The 16,839-nt window shown below is 42.7% G+C and overlaps 1 protein-coding gene across 2 annotated transcripts in view; it reads left to right on the top strand.

Annotated features, from left to right (window-relative positions):
* Positions 1-16,839, top strand: part of EEA1 (early endosome antigen 1) — a 66,508-nt gene that overhangs the window by 26,980 nt on the left and 22,689 nt on the right. For both annotated transcript variants that reach the window (XM_087723358.1, XM_087723359.1), the window contains 7 exons: positions 454-792; positions 2,273-2,422; positions 3,058-3,177; positions 4,078-4,281; positions 7,967-8,167; positions 10,273-10,386; positions 11,103-11,258. In XM_087723358.1, coding sequence (XP_087579484.1) covers positions 454-792; positions 2,273-2,422; positions 3,058-3,177; positions 4,078-4,281; positions 7,967-8,167; positions 10,273-10,386; positions 11,103-11,258 — 1,284 coding nt within the window. The remainder of the gene's footprint in view (positions 1-453; positions 793-2,272; positions 2,423-3,057; positions 3,178-4,077; positions 4,282-7,966; positions 8,168-10,272; positions 10,387-11,102; positions 11,259-16,839) is intronic.

A 16,839-nucleotide genomic window follows, 5' to 3' on the forward strand; every position in this document is an offset into this window, starting at 1 on the left:
GCTAGGTTGGCAGAAGTTGGGACAAGTAATTGGAACTCACTTCGTTATGTGGTGCTAGGCATTTGAACTGCCAACTTTTCTGATCGAAAAGTTCAGCGCGTTAGCCACTGAGCCACCGCATCCCCTTTTACATACTTGCAAAAACATTATCTTTGGTTCTGAAGCTCACATGGTTATGGTTGCAACTGCTTGCAAGCAACAGGAAAAGTAAAATTGCATCTTCTCGGTTTAGGGTCCTTCTTGATAGTATAGTGGAATAATAAAAATCCAAACTCAGAATATTGTCTTATTACAAGAAAAATAACATAAACCTTCATTTTGGGACTCTCAATGGTATATGTAGTCATGCATGTTTTTATATTAAAATACTAATTTTGCATTTTTGATCCATCTGCTTATTTTATTTAAAATTAATGAAATACAATCTTAATATTATCCACAATTCAATTTTAGAAACTACTGGAAAAATTAAAAAAGAAAGAATTGGAATATACTCAGTTAGAAGAGAGACAAAATGAAGAATCATTGGGTAAAAGGAATCTGCAAGCAACTCTTAATCAAAAGGAATTGGACTGTCAACAACTTCAGGCAAGACTGTCTGCATCGGAGGACTCATTACAGAGATTGCAGAAAGAATTGTGTGAAAAGAGAGAAGCAAGCCAAAAACTTAAGGAAGAATTGTCAGAAGCTGAAGCCAAGAACCAGCATCTTAAAGCAGAATACAAGCAGCTACAACAACAAAGGGAAGAACAAGAACAGCGAAGCCTGCTGCTTCAAAATGAGCTCAATCAGGTAAAATTAAGTTTATCCATTCTTAAGCAAATAAATTATAAAGCCTGATTTCACATATTGACCAAGAATTCCTATACCTTTTTCATATTTAGACAGAAATAAAACTTTTTTTAAAAATAAAACAGCCAACTACAGCATGCAAATATTTTCTGTAAACTATTGTTTTAAATTAATGATATATCAAATAAAGCAGTCTTAGAATCTTAGCATCATACAAATTAATCCTGAAAGTACCATTTAGCTTAAGCAGTTTAAGCAATAATGTTTCTCCCTCCTGCCTCTACATTTGATTTCAAAGACACCTTACCTGCAATAAACCAGAACATTATTCTGCCAATTAGCAATTAACTTTTTCTCTGCCTCTGGAGCTTTCTGCTTTGTTAGTTTTTGCCTGACTTAAACTATATTTAAGTGTGCATAGATATTAGTAGGTTCCCCTTAGAGTTAATCAAGAACATTAATCACTATTAGCTGGTAAGATCTTGTGGCCACCAGAATCAACTTAGGTTTTTCCCACTTCTCCCTCTGGTATGTTAGACACGATCCCTTGAACTCTGGTCCTTTTCCATCATCACTTTAGAACTCATAGTGATCTTCATTTCATCTTGGAAATTGCAGATCTTTCAGAAGCCAAAACTGTGTAAATCCAGCAGTTAGTTTTCAGTTAACCAGCTGCTTCCCCTCCTCTCCAAAACCCGTAATCTTTTCCTGCTAGTCTTTCAGATAATTTTCATCTCTTCTCTTCCATCACCTGTGATAGCTCTACATCAACTCCAGTTTAGTACTTTCCAAGCTAAATCAATCAACCTCCGCATACAGTTCATATGTTTTGGTTAATCTCATGATACAATAACAAGACTGTGTTTACTTGCTCCCCGCTTCCCAGTGCAGTTTAGACACAGGTTTAACTTGTCTGAAGAAAAAAAAATCCTGTAGATTATTCTGTGGTTTAAGTCAGTTAAGGCAATCTAGTCATATAAATGTATTTTACTAAATATACATTATTGGTTTTATACAAATAAAGTAGAGCCAATGTATAGTGGTTAAGGTATTGGACCATCCAGGTTTAAGTTCACTCTTAGGCATGAAAGCTAGCAGTGTGACATCTGTCCAGCTATTTGGACTAGACCAATAGACTTTATCTACTCTAGTAAATAAAGATCTGCATTTATTTATTTAGCATATTATTTAGCATATACATGGACTTACAGTAGTTCAAAATCTGCAGTCATTAGTGAAGAAACTTTTATCTTGCAGTGGATTGATTTGGGAAAACAAAATATAAAGCTGCTCTCATTATTTGAGCTGCAGTTTATTTGTGATTGGAAGAGAAGCATGAACTGAGTTGGGCCAGATGTATGGCTGTCCACAACTTACTAGGACTGAATGTGTTGATAGCATTTGTATGCAAGCACAGTAGATTAAAAAAGCAAACAAAGCATGGCATGTTCATCAAAATGAAGCTTGTTTTCATTTCCAGTTACACAATAAACTTCTGGAAACAGAACATCAACTTGGAGAAGCACAGGGGCGACTAAAAGAGCAGAGACAGCTATCTAGTGAAAAGCTGATGGAAAAGGAACAGCAAATGGCTGACATTCAGTTAAAACTTTCACGTGCTGAAGAGGAGGTAAGAATTACATTCAGAATATAATTTTGGTTGAGTTGAATTTGTGTTTTGAGATTAGTAACCAGAAAACTTTGTCTTGCATGTCTCTTCCCTTTGCTTGCTTTAATGAAATATATCTTCCAAAATTCCTTAATCCTTCATTAAACATAATGGATCAGGGTATTAATTCTTCATCATTAGGCAGGGAGTTCTTGATGTCTGCTTCTCAAGATATTTTCAGGGTTAGGTCCAACCTTTTAACTGAGTATGTGTAAGAATTATAAAGATTATTGCTTTTGCTGCCTAATTAATGAGTGGTATCTAAAATTACAATTTTCTCAGAGTAGTTGATAATGAGAAAAAACAGAACTTTATTTTTCTATGCATCTTTCCTAATGAAGAATGCCAAATGTAATATAGGAATCAATCACCTACTGTTATAATGTTGTTATAACCTTTTGATTTTGTTGGAAAAGTTGTTGAAGTGACTGTTTTTTATTAAAAAAAACTTTTAGGACAAATATTACACGACTTCTAATTCTAATAAAAAGGCATCTGATATAAAATACTTCAGTATTAGAGTAAATTATAAACTATTAAACTACTAAATTGTGCTTGTCAGTTTTCAGTCAACAGTCTGTGACTATTTTTCTAAGCTAAAGGAAAAAGCGGCAAATACAACTGAATTGCAACATCAATTAGACAAAACGAAGCAGCAGCATCAAGAGCAGCAGAATCTTCAGCAAAGTACGACAGCCAAACTTCGAGAAGCCCAGGTAAGAGAATTTTGCTGCTAAGAAAAAAGCCCAACATATTTCTCGTGTGCTAGAACAGAGTTCCCCAACCTTTTTGGCTTTGCGGACCAGTGGGGAGGGGAGAGGGGATGGTTCCACATGCGTGGTGGACAAGTGTACATGTGCATGCAGCTCCATTTGAGTGAGCAATGGGCATGCACGGACACTGCTTGCGCAATTGGAAAGCATGCACATGGGCATGCTGCTGCACGAGTAGGGATGCGTGCACTCCCATGGCCCAGTTCCAAAAGGCTCAAGGCCTGATAGTGCTACAAGAAGAAATATTTTTGTTAAAATGCAGGTTATAGTTACTACTACAAGATAAGGAGCTTGATAGAATTAAGTTTTGATGATTTATAAATGGACTGTTATGCTATTTAATGGAACTCTCATTAGGCATGACATATCAAGGGGTTCAGAATTTGACATATTTTTGTTTTGAAGCATTGTTATAGGCAACTGCATTTCTGAAGCTCAATTCAAAGTAGGAAATTTACCTTCAAATCTATATATTTCATTAATACGTAGCACTTTATCATTATTTGTGGCAGAATTTGTGGCAGATACCATTAATTCATTTGCATAGGCTTTAGAGATGTATCATGTCTTTTTCTCTTTCTTCTTCCTGTTTTTTTTCTGAAAAATGAATAAAAACTTTTATGTTTTAAACAGTCATTTTCTCTTGTATGTTCCTCATTACAAACATTTTATTTTGATTGTACTTTTTAACGTTCATGGTTAAACTTTCTATTTAATTACATAAAGAAGAAAAATGGCTTCAAGTTGTTTTTGTTAAAAAGGGGGCCATGAGCTCTCTGTAAATTTAGTATGCAGAAATTATGTTCCTAGATATATTTAGCAATTGTATTCCCCCTTTCCAAGAATGATTTAGAGCAAGTTCTACGTCAGATTGGTGATAAAGATCAAAAAATCCAAAACCTTGAAGCCCTGCTACAAAAGAGTAAGGAGAATATTTCTCTGCTAGAAAAAGAAAGGGAAGACTTGTATGCAAAAATTCAAGCTGGTGAAGGAGAAACAGCAGTTCTAAATCAGTTACAAGAGAAGAATCATGCTTTGCAGGAACAGGTAAGAAGTTTTCAAAGTAAAAATTCCAAATTTGTTAGACGACAGTATTTTAAAAGTGACATATTTTGTTACTTCATGGGTCACTTCTTGTTGCCTAAAGTCCCTGTTGCAGGTAGTCCTCAACTTACAACCACAATTGAGCTCAGAATTTATTAAATTTAGTAACTACTTCACTGTTCAGTAAATTCTTAATGTGTTGTTTGTTGTTGTTTGTTGTTTATTAGTTTTGTATGCCGCCCACTCCCGAAGGACTCCGGGTGGCTCACAATAAACAGGGAAAGGGAAATAAATAAGACAATACAAAGAATTTAAAAATGCACAACATTCACAATTGAGGCGGGGCTGGATATTTCAACAGCCCCCAGCCTGTCGGTCGCTTTACGGAAGGCCGGGAGGGTAGTAAGGGTCTGGATCTCCATGGGGAGCTCATTCCAGAGGGCCGGCGCAGCAACAGAGAAGGCTCTCCCCCGGGAGGTTGCCAGCCGACATTGGCTGGCCGATGGAACCCGGAGAAGGCTAAGCCTGTGAGATCGAATCGGTCTTTGGGAGGTAATTGGCAGGAGGCGGTCTCTCAGGTACCCAGGTCCGATGCCATGCAGGGCTTTATAAGTAACGACTAGCACCTTGAAGCGTGTCCGGAGACCAATGGGTAGCCAGTGCAGGTGATGGATGGGCTTGATGAAGTGATACCAGTTTCCCAATGTCTGGTTTTAAGTCACTTAGCAGGAGTCTTAAATCACCACGTTCAGTAATCTGGAGTCGATTTCTTTGCTTGGAGAGAAGTTGGATGACCACACTGAAGCCACGTTCCACCAAATATGATTTTGGAAATGCAACAAGGAACTTCTTAACAACTGTCCATAGTGCAAGATAGCAATCAGAAATTTCTTTCTGTAACCAAAACTCTTGGTACAATTTTTAAAACTTTGGCTTCAGTTCAATGTCATTTTACAGCTCTATGAGTTGTTCCTCCTCTATCCCATCTTCTCTTGGTATCTGAAAATGGTTTTATCACCCAATCTGGAATTTCCATCAAAGAAGATCCTGATATCGCTCAGACATATCTTTATGCAGCATGTCCAAATGGTCACAAAAAACTTGAAGGTCATCATCTTGTATCCCACCTTTCTCTTCTAGCTCAGAGAAGCTTGGAAATTGGTATAGCTTGCAATGGCCTATATTGTGCTTGAATAGAGTTAACTTTGAAATAAATGTAGAGATGACAGATTTTGCCTTAATAAGAATTGACTTAATTTCCTTGCAACTGCAAATTCACTTCATTGAACTTTGCAAATAGTTCTGATAAATAAGCAATGTCATGCCTGATCTCTTTGAGTTCACCACTGAGCAAGGCATTCTTGTCTTCAAAAAACTCCACAACAGTGTCAAAAAGATTGTAAAAGCGTCTCTTTTGATAGCCAACGAACTTCTGTATGAAGCAGCAAACGATCAAAATCTTCATCATTGAAAAGGTATTGAAAAAGTGACTTATGACCATTTTGACAGTTATAGCAATAGCAATAGCAGTTAGACTTATATACCGCTTCATAGGGCTTTCAGCCCTCTCTAAGCGGTTTACAGAGTCAGCATATCACCCCCACATTCTGGGTCCTCATTTTACCCACCTCGGAAGGATGGAAGGCTGAGTCAACCCTGAGCCGGTGAGATTTGAACAGCTGAACTGCAGATAACAGTCAGCTGAAGTGGCTGCAGTATAGCACTCTAACCACTGCGCCACCTCGGCTCTTCCACTGCGCCACCTCGGCTCTTATGACCATTGTAGCATCCCCATGGTCGTAAGATCAAAATTTGGATGCTTGGCAACTGACTCATACTGTATTTATGATGGTTGCAGTGTCCTGAGGTCATATGATCATCTTTTGCAACCTTCTGACAAGGCAAAGTCAATGGAGAAGCCAGATTCACTTAACAACGTTAGTAACAAGTGCAGTGATCCATTTAACAAGTGGCAAGAAAGATAATAAAACAGGGCAAAATTCACTTAACAAAAGAAATTTTGGGCTCAATTATAGTCATAATCTGAGGACTACCTGTAGTCTGCAGCAGGAGGAAAAAGGCTTTTCAGAGAGCAAAGAGATAGCAGAGTTTGGAATGTAGGCAGGAAGAGAGCAAGTTTGTATCTTCCCTAGCAATTTATGAAATACAAGTGGTTCTTATCTTACAACTGTTAGTTCAGTGACAGTATGAAGTTACAATGGCACTGAAAGAATTGAGTTATGACTGCTTTTTACACTTATAACCATTGCACCATTCCCATGCCCACGTGATGAAAATTCAGACACTTGGCAACATAGTCATATTTATGATGGTTGCAGTGTCCTGGGGTCATGTTGATCACTTTTGTGACCTTCTGACAAGCAAAGTCAATAGGAAAGGAGGAAAAATGCCACTTTATAGCTAGTACAACTAATGATTAAAGATATTTCACTCATTACTGGGAATGAGATCAGGGCAATGACAATTCATTTTGGGGGGAAACACAAGGATGTAGTCAGGACATGATGTTAAACTGCACTGTAAGCTACTTTTATTAGGTGTGTCAATGCTTGAGAACCACTTGTCTCAATTCCACAAACTATTCTGAACAAAACGTGCCTCCCTCTTTCAGCAGATCAGCCAGCCAGCTAATGCTATAAAAATTATTACTAATTTAAAACACATTTTCTGGAGTATTTCCAGCAGTGGGCAAGATTAAGATTGTTTATTAATCCAGATGATTTTTAAAAGAATCCTATTAACAATACTAATACTATAGAAAAAAAAACGTGCATCTATGAAGTAGTTGCAAAATCACGCCCTGTCCCAGCATGAAAGGATTACAATCCACAACCTCTTTTGTACGCTTATTTACACGAGAAAGTAGTTTAAGCGGAGTAGACGCTCTTCCTCTTAGGATCACATCCCAAAATTTCAGCTTCCCCTTGCAATTTTTTACGGAGGCAGCAGCTCAGTTTCTACACAGCAGAAATGGTCTCCGTGCACTCATGTTGGGTGGGACAGGATCTTGGGCTCTTGTGAAGCTGTTCACCCACATGCCCATTTGTTAAATAACAGGGGGCCGTGGAGAAGGAAGGTGGGAAAACCGGTGAGAAGCAGGGAAGACAATTCCATTGCTACGTTTATGGTTCATGGCCGCTGCCCCACGGAGCTGGAGGAGCAGTTTTAACTGCCAGTCTCGCACGACGAAGAACCCAGCCCTTCTACCCATTGAAGGCGTGCGCGAGACCCAAGCCTTCCCAAAGGTGCGGCGTCGCCGGTTCCTGGTGAGGCGAGACAGAGCCGCCACCTTCACACAAGCTGCGCGGGGAAGGACTCTCGCTTACGGTCCCATCACATTTCCTTCTGCGCCTGTGTGCTGAGTTAGGCAAGTCGGGCGTACAGTACAGCAGAACACCTCCAGCACTCCTCTGCCACCTCCCTTGCCTCTTAGCGCCCCCCTGCCCCGCCTTGCCTCTTAGCACCCCCCTAAATCATCCCACCCCCCAGGGGGCGGTACCGCCCACTTTGGGAACCACTGTTCTAGATCTTTAACAGACATGCAAAAGCCACTTGAAGAAGAAATTGCAAAGGATACCCAGGTCTCGAGACATAAAACATCAGGACTGGTCCACAGCCAGTTTTAATCTCAATATTTTATCATTGTTTTTCTTTATTTTTCATATAGGTAACACAGCTGGCAGAAAAATTGAAGAATCAATCAGAAAGTCATAAACAGGCCCTAGAAAATTTGCATGAGCAAGTGCAGGAACAGAAATCCCATTTAAGAGCATCTCAAGATCATGTACTTTCATTGGAAACAACTATCAGTGAGCTACATAATCAGCTAAGTGAAAGTAAAGAAAAAGTAATGCAACTTGATTTGCAGGTGATCTAACTTTGCATTTTTACTTATGTAAAATATAAGGGATAGGAATACTAATTTAATTTTCACAAACCCAGTAACACCTCTCTATTAAGCTAAGCTCCAGAAAGTTTTAAATTTGTAAGCATTGTATACACTGGCTGCATTCGGATATTATGTCACTATTTTATTGTGATGAAACTGCTCTGAGTGAACTTTGGGCTTACATGTTTTTCTCTTGTCTCTATGGCACAGATGTGAGAAGATTATTGAAACCTTTGCTTCCATAGATTTTTATCTAATAGCTCATTGTGGTGGGGAATAAGCAATGATAAATCTTGGTCTTGAGTATCCCCTTTATTATGACTGCAGTTTTTTCATCTCCGTGAGAGTACTGAGAAAATAGTGTATTGAAGATGTTACTTTGCATTATAGTTTTTAAAAGGTATACATAGATACTAGGTTAGAAAAAAATCAGATGGTGGTGTATTCCTGTGGTCTTCTGGAAGGCCAATAGACAAACATATCAAAGCTTTGGACAGGTGTTCAACAAGCTGTTGGAGGGAAGGGGAAATGCCTGTGTATGTAACATCTGTCAACGTCCGAGACAGTGCGCCATTCAAAGTTGCCGCAACGCGCTGTTTCGGAGTTGCCACACACACGGGGGAGGGGGGTGCATAGGGACAAAGATGGGTGTTGGGTGATGGGACTCATGCTGGGAGAGAAGCCAGGAAGGCAAGCCAGCTGCTGTCGGTTCAGAAGCCATCCAGGCCTGAAGAGTACTTGCTGGAGCCAGCCAGGGAGCCAGCCAGGAACAACCGGGAACAGGAGGGCGGGGTGTGCTGAGTCCGTATAGCCAGCTGGCTAGCAGAAGCTGGTAATGCTGGCTAGAAACCTTTTACTTGTATTGTTCACCATGTGCCAAGCTGTGACTCCAGTAAAGAGGCCTGTTCTGCTCACAGTGTGGATTCTTCTTTTGCTGGTTTGGTTTGTAACCGTGATATCATCCCTGCAGAAACGTGGACTTTTAGAAGGGGATCAGACCATTTTGTTACTGGGATAACTTATACCAAAAACATATGCTTCGCATCCTTCTTTGTCCATCTTCTTCCTCTGTCCATTGGGGGAGACACAGAGAAGAGTGACTCCTCTCTTCTGCTACTGGTTCTTTGATCTATAGAAATTGCAGAACTGATAGGAAAAGACCCATTTCTTCCCTTTCTCTTTTCTGTCAAGTGGGTCTTTTTGCTTTTGGGGAAACTGGTACCCCAAAAACTGTTTTCCCTCCTTCTCTCCTTGCTGTGAGTGACAAGGCATAGAAGAGAAATGGGAAAGGAGTTTTTTGTGCACATTGGAAACTTTTTGACTCTCCTGCTGCTAAAAGGTAAATGGCACTGGAAAGCAGTGGCCAAAGACTTGGGGCACATAAAACATGTCCAATAGTTTCAGATGGCCAACTCACCCCTTTAAATTGCTCAGCAAAGTCTGTGCAAGCAAAAGACAGACAATGGGCCAGGATAGGTTGAATTGTCCATATTCTCAATAAATAGTTAATAGGTCTTCTCTATGCCAGGGCGAGCAGGATATACAGATGTGCCATTCAAAAAAGTTTCATAGCTTGATTTAACTATTGGATTACATAGCCTCTTAATCCCTTACAGGTTTCTACTGCAATTGACATCTTTGCTTAGATTTTGGTGGTTTATAAATATGCCTTTGTAAAAATCAATTTAATTTTGTTTGAATTGAGTTTAGAATCAAATATCTGGATGAAATTTTATAGCAATTTAATATACTATGATCAAACAGTAAAGTCAAGCATTTCACAGTCTTTTGCTAAATTATTCATAATTGGTAACACATTTTAGAATATAAATGAATTGTGGTTTTTCAGTCATGTACAATGTTTAATTTTTCTGATTAATTTTGGTTCAATTTTTATAATTTAGTAAGTGTATCACAGCATTATCTGTCCCACTGTCTATATATCTTATCTGTTTATCTGTCTTATCCATTGATAATGCTGTGGTACACTTAGTAAATTGTTCACTCTTGGAAAATCTGAGGTTTTATAAGCTAACTGTGTAATATTATAAATATTAAGTGATTATATTTTAATTCTGTGTCAGGTAAAAGCAAAGACTGAATTGCTTCTGTCAGCGGAGGCAGCAAAAGCTGCTCAGAGAGCAGACCTTCAGAATCATTTGGATACTGCCCAGAATGCATTGCAAGACAAACAGCAGGTGAGAGAAATAGAAAGGACCTATACTATGGCTTCACAATTAAGAAATATTTATTTAAAATAAGGTCAATCTTATGTATCATCATCTAAAATATGTAACTCTGTAATGCTATTTTTATATTTACCTCAAATAGTCCAAGTGATACATTTAAAATTATAATTTCTAAATAAAATATAAAATGTTGGGGGGGGGGATGTTTTTGGGATCTGTAAAAATCTGAATAATGGACATGGTAGTACATGGACACCAGAATAGAAGAGAATAGAAGAGAAAAAAATGAAGAAAAGCACAAAATAAAAATTCCACATATAGAAGTAGAACAAGTAGTGGCAAAATACTACCAATAGTTATAGATGTATCACTAAACTTCTAAACTAAACACCAAAACTTTGGCAGTATTACTTGAACACCATCGGCATTGAAAAGATCCCCATTAGTCAATTACAAAATTACACTTGGAACAGCTTTCATCCTGCACCAATGCCTTTAAAATCACCATGCATTCACACCTGCCTATAACAGGTCCTTTGGGAGGACTGAATTAGTGAATGAAAATGCCAAATGAAGTCTAAACTTCTGGCTGACTATGTGACGAGCCATATTAATTTTGTTTTAGATATTGGATGTTTTCAGATGTAAAGTGTTTCTTTTATACTTAAACTAATGTCACTGTATTAGATTGTCTAAAAATGTTTTTTTTTAATTATTGCTAATAGGAATTAACAAAAGTCAGCACTCAATTGGATCAAGTTGCTTCCAAGCTGCATGACAAAGAGGAATATTGTATACAGCTGGACTCCAGTCTTAAAGAGTACAAAGAAAAGCACCTTAATTTAGAGCAAAAAACAGAAGAACTGGAAGATCAGCATAAGGTTTGTATTTATTTCTTTTAGTTCATATTTCAAATTGTGGCTGGTGTCTATATGGAGAGGCAATGAGAAAGATAGAACAGCTGATGCAAAGTATAGTCATTATTAAATATGAAATGAGCGGCTCAAACAGTAACTCATTTCACATAGAAGCAGATAAGGACAGTCAAGAAAAGTCAAATCATTTTTAACTGTGGAAAGTGTGAAAGAAAGATGTAAAGATTCGTGTTTTTCTTATCCTTGCTATAACCCAAAAGCACCAGTTATGTTTTTTGGCCCATAGCAGCAATCTTTGGAGCATAGAAATCACAGAGAATTTTTGCTACACTCTGCTGGTTTCTTTTTGTATGCCTTTTTTCATTTGTCATTTAGAATACGACTAACACAAATTTTTAGAATTATAAAAATTGATGCTTCTCTGCCTAACTTTCTCCATAGAAAAAATTCTGATCATCTAAATCTGTGATGGCGAACCTTTGGCATGCCAGAGGTGTCACACATAGCCCTCTCTACTTGCAATCTCACCGTCGCCCCAGGTCAGATCTCCTCAGCGTTTCTTTCGTAAGCTTCTGTTTCCCTGCAAACAATGAAACAAAAATTCATGAAAGAAAAAGATCTTACCTCTTGCCTTGATGCCAGTGTTGGGATGCCCCGCCTCCCGCCGGCCATCTGGTGTTTGGATCTCTGCTATGCATGTGTACATGTCCAGGTTCACGTGCATGTGCATCAGAGGTGGTTTTTTTTCTTTTTGCTCATGCGCAGAAGCATTTTTTCAGAACTGCATGGCTGTGTAGTGTGCATCAATTCGCGGCAGCAGCCGCCGGAACCCACCCCTGGTGCGCATGTCCGTATTTGCACTCGCACGGACCTTTCAGTTTGAGCATGCGTACATGCACAGTTTGGGCAATTGGTGCCTAAAAGGTTTGCCATCACTAATCTAAATCCTTACCAATATGAACCTTAGAACAATGTGAGATTTTTACCTCACTTTCAACTGCACTTTAGAAACAACAGAATGGCAAGAATGTCTTGAGAAATAGAAGAATTAGGATGAAATGGCAAACCTGAGAATGTATAGGACAGCAATGGCGATCCTTTTTTGGCTCGCATGCCATAAGTGAGGGGAGAGCAGTGGGGTTGTGTGCAGGTGTGCCGCACCGATAATGCAATGCGTGACCCCCCCATTTGTGCATGCTTTTTTCACCCTCCCCAGGCTCCAGAGGCTTTATAGGAGCCTGGGGAGGGCAAAAACAGCCTCCCCCGCCCCCCAGGAAGCTCTCTGGAGACTTCAGGGACCTTCAGGAGGCTTCCCTGAAACCTCCAAAGCTGTCAAAACGACCCTCCGAGCAAACCGGAAGTCACTTCCAGTTTGCTCGGAGGGTCGTTTTGAGCGCTCCGAAGGCTTTAGGGACCTTCAGGAGGCTTCCCTGAAGCCTCCGGAGCAGTCAAAACGACCCTCTGAGCAAACATTCCTGAACTTCTGGTTTGCCCGTAGGGATGGGTTTTTTTGCGTTCCGGAGGCTGCAGGGAAGCTCATGAAGCCTCCGGAGGGCCTCCGGGGGGGGGGGAGGCTCTTTTCGCTCTTCCCAGGCTCCTATAAAGCCTCTGGAGCCTGGGGAGGGCCAAAAATGGCTTTAAAAAAAGGTGAACTCAGCTGGCCAGTGGGCGCATGCACGCTGACAGGCCAGTGCCTCACGTGCCCTGACAAATGGTTCCGCGTGCCACCTGTGGCATGCGTGCCATAGGTTCGCCATCACTGGTATAGGAGAAGAAAGATGAGAAGTATTGTTAAAATAAAGACTAGAAAAAAGGATAATAATGTATTTTAGGCATTGAGAAATAAAGATACATGTACTAAAACAAACAAAGGAAACTTAATTCAACAATGAATATTGGCAACCATATTTTCTTTGCTTCCTTCCACACTGAGGGTGACTCATCAGGCAGACTCTGTCAACAGAATTGGTGGAGGTTATATTTCTAACAGTCCACTGATCAACAAAAGACTATATTTGTTTTTGTCTGCCTGGATAATCCAACTCAAAACAAACCACAAGGGAGAATATTTGCTTCTAATCTCTTTACCAAAGCAGTTTAAATTGTTCTTTATTAGTTTTAAGTTTTAAAATTTTCTGGTGCTAATGATAGGGAAAATATGTGTAGTCTCCGAAGTGAAGTGTGGGAGGAGTCACAGCTGGGTATTGTCATGGCCCATCTGCCTGGAGACTGAGGTAAATCTTGAGGCCACACCTCTATCCCTCCACTGACTCTCCAGATTAACCTCAGTCTTCGGCCCAGAAGGAGCTAAATACCTGGCTCTCCTTTGCGCAAAATATTATCCCCTTTTTCCCTTGTTCTTTCCATTTTGGCTTTTTCCTTTGGAGTTTTTACCTGAAGAAGTTTTCTTTTTTTGACTTCGGACGATCCTCCTCTTGTGCGCTCCGTGAGGCCTGGCACAGGAGCGGTAGCACTTCTGAAAGGCCCAAGCAGTGGTCCGGCGAAGAAGCTGGGGATCCCAGGCCCGGCGCACATAGCACGGCTTGAGCACAGGCTGCTCCAGAGGATCTACAAGCAAGCAGGAAGAGAGTGGAGCACGTGATCGGACTGCGTGGTCGATGGTCGCCATCTTGAAGCGAGAGAGTGCATGCGCGGAGTGTAATTCTGGTCTCTGGTCACAGAGATCGCAAGTGCCCGTGAACATCGCCAGTCCAAGAGGGAATCGGGCCTGAGCTTCTTCAGCAATTGGGGAGGGCCCCAGCATCTGGTGGTGGGCCGGTCCTGACTCGAGCTGCGGATCGGCGGCATCGGAGAGCAGAGCGAGAGGGAAGAGAGCCTTCGGAAAGCCTGCGGACCGGCTTCTTTGGAGAACGAGGGGGGGGGGATCGTCTAACAGTGAGTAAACGCGATGGTGGACAACTTGAGAAGCGCAGGGCTGGGCAGAGCTTCCCCAAGGGGGACAGACTCAGAGGAAGGGACTCCAGAGGGTCCTACTCTGCGGAGAGGGGCAGAGCCGCAGCAGGAAAGTGCACCTCCAAATTGAGGAGAGAGCACTCGAAGAAGGAAATAAGGGTAACCAGAGCTGCAGGCAGGAGTAATAGGGACACGATCAGTCCTTCCTTGGCCAGATCCTGATCCCCAGTCAGGGCCTCCTTCCCAAGGGATCTTCCCGGCCTAACGACCTCGCCACATGGTTCCCAAAGAGGGGGTAGCTCCCTATCCCCCCTCTATCTCCAGCTCATCCCTCTGGAGCACAAGGACACCCCTTCGGCCACCATCATAGCAGCTTGCTGAGACAGCGCTTGGCTCCGCAAAGCCCTGATCACAGCATGGCTCCAGAGCCTCCAAAGCTATCTCCAGCCTACCCAGAGCTCTCTCAGGGCTTCCAGGAGGTCTTGGCTAGAGCCATTGCCCAGGGCATCTCCTCGGGCATGCAACACCAGTTTCAAGGGCCTAGGAACAAGGCAGTCCATAGGACACCTCGAGGTCATCTAGACTAACCCAGTCCTTCCACCTCCAGAGACCTTAGAGAGGAATCCCCCTCCATGCCTAGTGAGGAGTCGGAGTCAGAAGAGGGGGAGATTAAGGAGGTGGGTTTCTCTGATGAAGAGGAGGCCCAAGACCTAGAGGCCCCATCTATCTTGGGCCTATTCCCACCATAAAGCATAAAGCTAAGGCCACAGCAGACCTGGATGTCCCAGTAACCAATCAGGACACTGCCAAGGCTGGAAAGAGTGGGGGAGCCAAGAATGGTCCTTTCCACAGACACCAGGCGGAGAAGGAGGAAATCCCTACCCAGACCTGTTTCTAGAGGTGCTCAAATCACAATGGGCCCAACCAAGAACCTTTTCAACACCTGGGAGCAATGATCTCAGGTTTTATAACATTAACGCGAACTTTGATCAAGCCTTGCAGGTTCCACCAGTAGACACTCCAGTGGTAAGCCTGGCATCCTCCTTACTGGTGGTGAGAGGAGACATTTCCAACTGCCTGAAACCAGAGGACAGGAAGGCGGAAATAATCATGCACAGGATGTTCCAGGTGGTATCATGGGCAATCAGGGCTGCCACAGCAGCCTCCTTTTTTTAATAGGTCTACCTTAATGTGGCTGGAACAGCTCCGTGACAGAAGCCTGGCTTTGGATGTCAGACTCTTCCAGGACATCACAAAGGTGATGGCGGCCACCCAGTTCTCAGCGGACGCCACACTGGATGCGGTCCACAGCTCTCTGGACTGGTTCTTCCAGAGCTCTCTGTGGTGTACCGTCTCCCTGCTGAGCCAGTCCGCCTGGTGACCACAGAGAGTGGCAACTTCATCCCAGCATCTTCAGCCAAATCTGCCAGAGGTTCGGAAGACTGTCGGTGGATCTCTTCACCTCCCCGACGAACGGCCAACTCCCGAGGTTCATAGCGCAGTTCCAGACACGATGGACAACGACTCCCTGCGATGGACAACGACTCCCTGCGGTGCCCGTGGCTGTCAGGTCTTCTGTAAAGACACTATAGCCTTTCCCCCCTCCCTCTCCTACCCAGGGTGCTCAGGAAGCTGGTATTAGAGATGGCAGAGGTGATTCTGGTGGCTTCATACTGGCCCCGACACCCCTGGTTCACAGATCTGATAGAGCTGTCTATTGCCCCCCATTGAAGGAGGTAGCCCTTACCCAGGGGAGTCTGCTTCACCCAGACCCAGACTGGCTCCAATTGACTATCTGGAGATTGAGCGGACACAGTTAAGAGAGGCCCAGATTTCCACCAAGGTCATAGGAACCATAGAGGTGGCCAGAAGGAGATCCACCACTCGCATCTATGATGTGATCTGGGTCTCCTTTGCGGCCTGGTGCCGCTCGGCTCAGATACATCTGACAGCGGCCACGGTTCCGCAGGTCCTGGACTTCCTCCAGGATGGCCTGGAGAGGGGCCTGGCCCCTAGCACCCTCAGAAGGCAGGTCTCAGCCCTGGCCACCATCCTAGGGGGAGTGGGCACACAGTCATTGTCCCAACTTCCCATCATCAAACGGTTCTTCAGGGGTGCAACCAACTTCAGACCCCTGGTGATTCACCGTTTCCCCTCGTGGGACCTGCCTACAGTGCTCCAGGCTCTCCTGAAAGCACACTTCGAGTCTCTAAGGGAGGTGAATCTTCACTGCTCACGCTCAAGGTGGTGTCCCTTGTGGCTATTACCTCAGCCAGGAGGGTGTCAGAGATTAACGCAGGGCGGATCTCTGCATATTCCACAGTAACAGGGTGGTCCTAAGACTTGACCCAGCTTTCATGCCAAAAATTAATTCTCCCTTTCATAGGGCTCAGGAGATTATTCTCCCGAATTTTTGTCCAGTTCCCACCAGCGGAAGGGAGAGGTCCTGGCATCACCTGGATGTCCGGAGGGCACTGCGTATCTACCTGAAGCGCATATCGCCCATCAGGCGGTCAGAGGGCCCTTTTCGTCTCTTACCACCTGGGAACCAGGGGAGCGAAAGTCTCCCAAGCCACCATCAGTAGATGGATCAGGCTAGCCATCTCCAAGGCCTACGAGGCACGGGGATTGCAGGTGCCTGAGGGCATCACCGCACACTCCAGCAGGACTGCAG

Source organism: Thamnophis sirtalis, unplaced genomic scaffold (genome assembly GCF_051295495.1).
Source record: "Thamnophis sirtalis isolate CommonGarterSnake01/CBP01778 unplaced genomic scaffold, rThaSir2_p1.2 scaffold_9, whole genome shotgun sequence".
NCBI lineage: Eukaryota > Metazoa > Chordata > Lepidosauria > Squamata > Natricidae > Thamnophis > Thamnophis sirtalis.